This window comes from Porites lutea, chromosome 2 (assembly GCF_958299795.1).
Source record: "Porites lutea chromosome 2, jaPorLute2.1, whole genome shotgun sequence".
Classification (NCBI taxonomy): domain Eukaryota; kingdom Metazoa; phylum Cnidaria; class Anthozoa; order Scleractinia; family Poritidae; genus Porites; species Porites lutea.
In genome coordinates this window covers 17,064,676-17,071,801 of record NC_133202.1, presented here as the reverse complement: position 1 = coordinate 17,071,801, position 7,126 = coordinate 17,064,676, and the positions used below count along the sequence as shown (strand labels likewise).

Genomic DNA, 7,126 nt, shown 5'->3' with positions numbered 1-7,126 from the left:
CTAGCTTTTTGTAGTAAACGTACGCTTAATTTCAACGTGATTTAAGTTATTTTAGTCGTATGTGTTCTTAGACTTTTGCTTACCCCTCTGTGCGATTGAGAAAAAAAAAGCAGAAAATAAACACAGCGTAGACTGAAAGTAAATACGTCATGTCTTGATCCCTACGCACCCATTTGGAAATGTCGTTCCACACAGTGGACCCGGCTCCATTGCGTGCATCAGTGATGGAACTCCATTTTGTCTCATATGTGCCCAAAGATGCAAAGATATTCAAGAGTCGCCAGAAAGGTCAGAAAACACGTCCTATGTAAAACGTTGTTGTAAAGATTAGCTTGTTATTTCATCAAAAATACATTTTTATCTTGTATTATACTGTATTGCACTTCCCAGTCAAAGATGCTCAATAACGACAAAAATGACAAAGTTGTTAATGATCGCTGTGTGGACCGTTACGGCCTTGGTAGGAGATGTAACGGCCATCAACAAGACTAACTGTGATGTGATTCGAGGCAGTAGCTTCTGTATGCAGTCTCCCTGTATAGAGTCTCCGTGTACGATGCAATGCGGACTGACAACAAAATATGGCAATTGCCAGCAAGTTTGTCATTCAAGAATATGTGAGGTCCTTGCATGTCATGCTTCAGAACTCTGCCAACAGACTGTTGTACAAAGTACGTTTGCGACCATGATCTGCGATGCTATGAGCTGCAGGCAGTCTTGCAGCGTTGGTCAGTGTGGAAGCATGAAGTGTCCTAAGTCCGTCACCAGCTGTGTGCAAACATTTGCAAATAAAATGTCTTGTGAGGCGAATTCTTGCACACAATCTTGTCCAAAAGGAGGCTGTCAAATGACTTGCCCTATGGGAGAAAATACCTGTATCCAGGCGGCAATGAAAGGCAGTGCAGTTATGGAATGTGAACGAGGTGCGTGCGAGCAGAATTGTGTATCTAGGGGACAATGCAGAATGAACTGTTCATCGAAAAATGTGACGTCAGGAAGCTGTCGGCAAGTGTGTAATGACAGCAATTGTGAATCAATGGTCTGCAATACTGCAAAATGTACCCAAACTTGCTCTTATGGAGACTGTAACATGATTTGCCATCCCACAGCAAACATTTGCTTCCAGCGTGCACAACTAGGAAGAACAACTCTGCAATGTGATGGCGAATTTTGCCAGCAAAGCTGTTCTAATGGGGACTGCAATTTGGTGTGCCCCGTTGGAGTTAAGACATGCGAACAAAGTGGGGCTGGTGGGAATATAACTATGAGATGCCAAGGAGATGTTTGCAGGCAGACTTGTACAAGTGGTAGCTGCAACTTGATATGCTCTGAGAATGTGAAAGAATGCCATCAAGCATGTTCCACAGCACATGGAAATTGCCATTTCAAGTGTGCAGCAGAAATGTGCGAACTTACTTGTTTAGGTCCAAGGGGTTCATGTAATGCTGTCATTAGCGATGGCAATCTTACAATTGGGTCCTTGGCGTTTTTGGAGTTCCTGTTAGTAGTAGTTTTTATTGCGACTCTAAATGACCATTTGATTTTGAGAAAATAGCATCCCTAGCATCGTAGTAGGGTGACCATGGCTATCCAATAGAAAATTATGCAAGGCTCCCTTATGTATATATCTTCTAGTCTGACGTATGGTTTGATAAGTGGCGAATACAGCAACTGTCATTTGTTTGAATTATGAGTATATAATGCAAATACTAGGATTTCAGTTATTTTGTCACATATTTACTTTAATTAGACCTGTGCGATTGGTCTTTATTTTTTCTTAAAAGGGAGATAATATAATTAACTGAACTGTTTTCGAGGTCGAACAAGCCATGATGCATAATGGTTTTTGTTGGAAAAGAGGAAAAACAATTCAGAAGCGCCAAGTTTGTTAAGTCGCTTCCACAATGCAGTGAAATCGTCGGACGGGTACTATTTCTGCCCCTTTTTTGTGTCAATGACCAGAAGATTATTCCCTTTTATTTTTAGCGACTACGAGACATGCACAGCCAAGGGAATCGCCTATAGGGATGTATAACAAATGGTGCTTTAAAGCGTTAAATGACTGCAAACTCTAATAAAGTATTGTGTGTCATGTGTATATATCTTACTGAGGTTTCAGGAGATGTTTGAAAGCTTGGGACTAAAGTGTCATTTTAGCGTTCGTATACCCACCACAAATGATTCAGGATCTACCTTTAGTAATAGTCGCTTAAGAGCAGTTAAAATTGACAGAAACAAAATCAAATTACTAGCTCTGAAAGTTGTTCCAAACACTTTCCGACGACATGATGTTGAAAAGAGGTTTCGACTCAGTATGGCTGCGAAGACAATGTCTGTATGTGGTGCTTGCTTTGCGGGAGAGCCTATAAACTAAAGTAGGCGGAAACAAAACTATGAACTAGAAACGGCTTAATTGCCGCCTCAGGGCCAAAGCCTCTTTCCGCGGTTCGTTGGCACTTCAACTATGCATCTATGCGTGTCCAATACATAATATTGGGGCTTCCTGCTGATCCACAGCAATATCGAACTGAATATTGTTATATAAGCTGTTTGGCTACTATTGTTGAGAAACGTGACCGCTTTCCTGGCTTGAGAAATCACAATGCACTTGTCAATATCGATACTGTCTCATTTCTCGAAGAAGGCAGAGAAGGTAAGGTTGAAGGTTTTTACGCTGGTTTGCACCGTACGTGGACCCCGTAGGTGACTGAAGACCCGCATTGAGAAATCTAGTTTACGACGCCGACATCATGACTTACACTAGCTTATCACTGCCAACTTATGGTTTACATTTGTATTTGACGAGAAATTAATGGGCCGAAATTTTAATGTGTAAACTTAGCAGCTGTTTTAAACGATGTAGAAGTGTTACCTGAGTGCAACACAAACATATAATCATCACATCATGGAAAAAGATACATTATCTAAGTGCAAGGCTTCAGTAACCATAGCATTTTTTAATAACAAAACTGGTTGTTCCATCCTGTTAATTAAGTACGCGTTATTAACAATTTACTTGCCGGCAACATTTGCCCTAGGCTAACATATCTGAATGCGATAATAGGCTTAAAACGCATTAAGTTTTGAGTGGCTTTTGCCAGATTGCCTATGTAAGTTAGTCATCCATTGTCATAATTTTGATTACTATGAATGCAGATAACTAACAAATGAAGGTGAGGGGATTTCAATTCGCCACTTTAAAACGAGAAAGGAACTGGGTCTAGTACACTTTCGCAAAGACGTCTGGGGTTGTTATCAGGGACAGGGAAAAAAATTGGCCAATAGCTGACCGGCGCTTCCCCAGTAACGATCCCACAAACAATTGCGCGACACATTTTGGCTGCAGTTGCCTTACTCGTTTCTAAGGGGCTGTTTACATGGAGGGAGGAAGACCCTAGTACCAGGAAGGTCCTAGAAGGTGGAATAACTTTACGCTGGGTTTGCATGCAGAAATTTCGGCCCGTGAATTGTCCAAGTAGAGAAGGTTAGAGAAGGAATTAAAAATGGCGGACGACAAAATTAAAAATACAATTTGGGTCCTTCTGCTCTCTTTACTAGCGTAAATCACCACCTTTCAGCTGAATTAACACAATAATCTGCTCGTGGATTACTCCAAACGAAATGGTCGGCATTTATTGCCGTAATTAGCCACTGAACAACCCGCGACATTTTTGTCGCGCTTGTCCCTAGTACTAGGATCTTCCCAGCGAAAGCAGTTTATATGGTGCTAGGATGTTCCTTGTACCAGGATCTTCCTACCACTCAGCTAGGAAGATCCTAGTACTAGGAAGATCCTAGCGGTAGGGACAAGTACAACCCTTTGCATGTAAACTGAATACAGGAAACATATGGCGCTAGAATGATCCGCCCTCTAGGATCTTCCTGGTACTAGGATCTTCCTCCCTCCATGTAAACAGCCCCTAAAATGGCGAATGTGACAAAACTGGGTCACAGTTAATTTCGGTTCTATTTTGACACTTGGAAACTGTAAATCATTCAAATGACGACAAATGAGACAGGTACTGTAATAAACTTGCGGAGGCTACGTTCACCGTCACTTTGAAGACACTAGGGACCTTGGCCCGGTTCCTCTAAAGACGGTTAAAATAATAAGTTTAGGCAAGCTTTTCTAGTCTAAGAACATGAAACTCGAGCTTACAAAATACTGTTGTGCCTTTACTTCGAAAACAAGAAACGATAGCACAAAATGAATCTCTAGGCAATGCACAGGAAGGTAAATACAAAAAGTGGAACAAAATTTTAATCGTGGATTAGCGCTTATCGGCCTCTCAGGGACAGGGCCCTCTAGCATAGGTCCTTAAGATTCGACGACGGCGATGGCAACGAGAACTTCAAAAAAGCAACAGGTTTGATAAGCAAAACAATAACTTAGCATTCCATCCTAGCAAGACTACGACGTCAAACATCCCAATTTCACGTTTCATGGAGGAAGTGAACAAACGTCGACAACATTTTCTTTCTTTTTTTCTAAACTTGAATATTGCTGTTCTGAATTCAACTCCAGGAGAGTTCGCCTTTATTTGACGAAGTAAGTCAGTTGGAATGATATCGCTGAAGATTGATATAACGTGAGTTTACTTCTTAAGCGACTCTTTCGCCACCGTCGCCGTCCTCAGATCTTAAGGTCCCTACTATTTTGACGTCTTTTACTGGAGATTAGACCGCCATTTTATGTTGTCATCCGAGAAACGCGAAGGTCTAGCCGTTTGCAAAGCAAAGGCAGTACCTTTATTTCTCAGTTATTTTAAGGTTCAGAGTACTAGATCGAGCCCTCGACCTCCTGCACTACAGTCATGCGCACTATCAACTGAACTAATCCTACCGCGGTTAAGTAAAACGAAACGAACCCTCCTTCTCGCTGATTAGAAAAGTCGGCTCCAGATGCAAAGTGAAAACAATGATATCTTTGTAGTCTTTTAAATTTGTTTCATTTGAGTGAAGGGCAACAAGAAACTAGCAAAGAACGTTTAAAAGAAGTAGAAGTATAATGCAAAGGCATGGCAACTGGATAAGTGCATCGATGGAGAAAAAGCACTTTTCTCACCTGACACTCCTCTGGCATTCACTACGATGCAACGATGATTTATACTTTTTATTTATTTTGACTGATCGCGGTCTTTTTTGATCCAACGTTTAGCAAGATTGATCGTACACGGTGTTTTGCAGTGGTCTTGCACCTTAACTTTTCATAAGATGTCCTTGTTAACTTTTACAAAACTTTTGTCTGTAATGCGCGCCTTAACCGCCCTGACTCTCCCTCCGATCCTGTGGTGTTTTCACATAACATTTATTATATATTGTGATGCACATTAGGTGTGCACGACTTCGTTGTACCTTAATCGATTCCTTTATAACCTTTTTACCCTGCTAGGTTCTTACATGCATGCTCTGACTTGGAAGAACGATGTTTCTCTTGGTGTTTGCTGTGTTCTGCGTTTCGTGGCCTCTGGTGGACCCAACAAGCAACAAAATTGACTGTGATACAAAGCCAAACAATAACTCGTGTAACCAGGTATCATGTGCAGAAACTCCTTGCACAATGCAATGTGGACTGGAGACCCATGATCAATATGACTCATGTCGTCAGATTTGTCTTCCAAGCAGGTGTGATGCTCTTGAATGTCGCGCTTCGGAATACTGCTTACAGTTATGCTCACTGAGCAACTGTGGGTCCTTAACCTGCGATGCGATGGCCTGCGATCAGTCGTGCTACATGGGGAACTGCAGTAGTCTTACATGTGGTAAGACCTCTGTCAGATGCAAGCAAAATTCAGGGAGTGAACTGACTTGTGAAGCAAATGCTTGTACGCAGTCTTGTTTCAGGGAGGAGTGCCGACTAACGTGTCCTTTAGGTGGAGCCAACTGTACACAAGAGGCAAGGGAAAGTATCGCAGATATGAAATGTGACAGAAACGTATGCGAGCAGCAATGTTCGTTGGGTCAATGTAACATGAACTGTTCATCAAGTGTAATGCCAGGATTTTGTCGACAGGTGTGCAATTTTGGGACGTGTGAATTTATGACCTGCAATGCAAAACAATGTATCCAGGTTTGTCAAGATACAAAGTGTGCTATGACGTGCCCGCGTGAAGCTAAAAAGTGTTCTCAGTTCGGATATGTACCGCTTCTTGGAAGGATAACAATGAAATGTGATGGAGTCGAGTGTCAGCAAAGTTGTTACAATGGGGACTGCGACATGATGTGCCCTCATGGAGTATCAACTTGTACCCAGGAAGCATACGATGGAAACATGACACTAAGATGTGATGCAGATGAGTGCCACCAAGTTTGTTACCGAGACAACTGTATCATGACCTGCTCAGAGACTGTTAACCAATGTGATCAGTTCTGCTTTAAAGGAAATTGTCAATACAAATGCTATGCCAAAATTTGTAAACATTCTTGCTTAGCTGGTCCGTGTAAGGAAGGCAATTCCCTTGCATCTACTCTCCCTGCCGTTACAACTACTAGAACAAAGTTTAATGGTGCTTCACTCCAAAAAACATCCTTTCTTTGGGGTGCTCTAATCATTACGTATAATTCACTCTTTGTTTAATAAATCTCCTGCACAAGGCTTCTGTTACATCTCTTAGAAGCTGTGTCATGGTAATAATTCAGATTATTTTAGGACTTTTCTGGGCCAAAACTTAAAAAGGGGTGAAAGTTGTATTTGTTGTTGCCTTCTAGATCCTAGCGGGATGAAATAAAGTAATAAATAATCAAAATGAGGCACGATAAGCAAGTCCTTAGTATCAGAAAAGAATTAGTAACAAAAACGATTTAAGACTTCATCGTTAAGCATAAATAAGCATATATTTATTAGTAGGGGTTAAACTGGACTAGGAGCCCCGACCAAAAGCTGCAACTTATGGCCGGGTGGGGTGTCTCTTGGACTTTGATTGCCATGAATTACCCGAGGAGAAAACAATTTTGACGTGTGGTGGGTGGGAAAACTTACTTGTACAACTTTCCAACGAAAGATACCTCGAAGTTGTTTTTTAAATTAAAACTTATTCCACTGTCTATTGTTTTCTCCGCCCACTTATTTCTCAGTGCAGTCAGTTTACTGACATGGAGAGCACAAACAGATTGCATGTGCAGTCGA

The 7,126-nt window shown here is 41.5% G+C and overlaps 2 protein-coding genes across 2 annotated transcripts; both read left to right on the top strand.

The window, feature by feature from the left end:
• Window positions 1-206: 206 nt before the first annotated feature.
• LOC140927900 (uncharacterized) lies at window positions 207-2,098 on the top strand. The gene is made up of 2 exons (XM_073377600.1): window positions 207-288; window positions 391-2,098. Exon 2 carries the CDS (start codon window positions 416-418, stop codon window positions 1,553-1,555), a length of 1,140 nt encoding a protein of 379 aa, XP_073233701.1. The 5' UTR covers window positions 207-288; window positions 391-415; the 3' UTR covers window positions 1,556-2,098.
• Window positions 2,099-2,566: 468 nt separating this feature from the next.
• Window positions 2,567-7,126, top strand: LOC140926688 (uncharacterized). Its single transcript, XM_073376401.1, has 2 exons — window positions 2,567-2,653; window positions 5,393-7,126. Exon 2 carries the CDS (start codon window positions 5,426-5,428, stop codon window positions 6,575-6,577), a length of 1,152 nt encoding a protein of 383 aa, XP_073232502.1. The 5' UTR covers window positions 2,567-2,653; window positions 5,393-5,425; the 3' UTR covers window positions 6,578-7,126.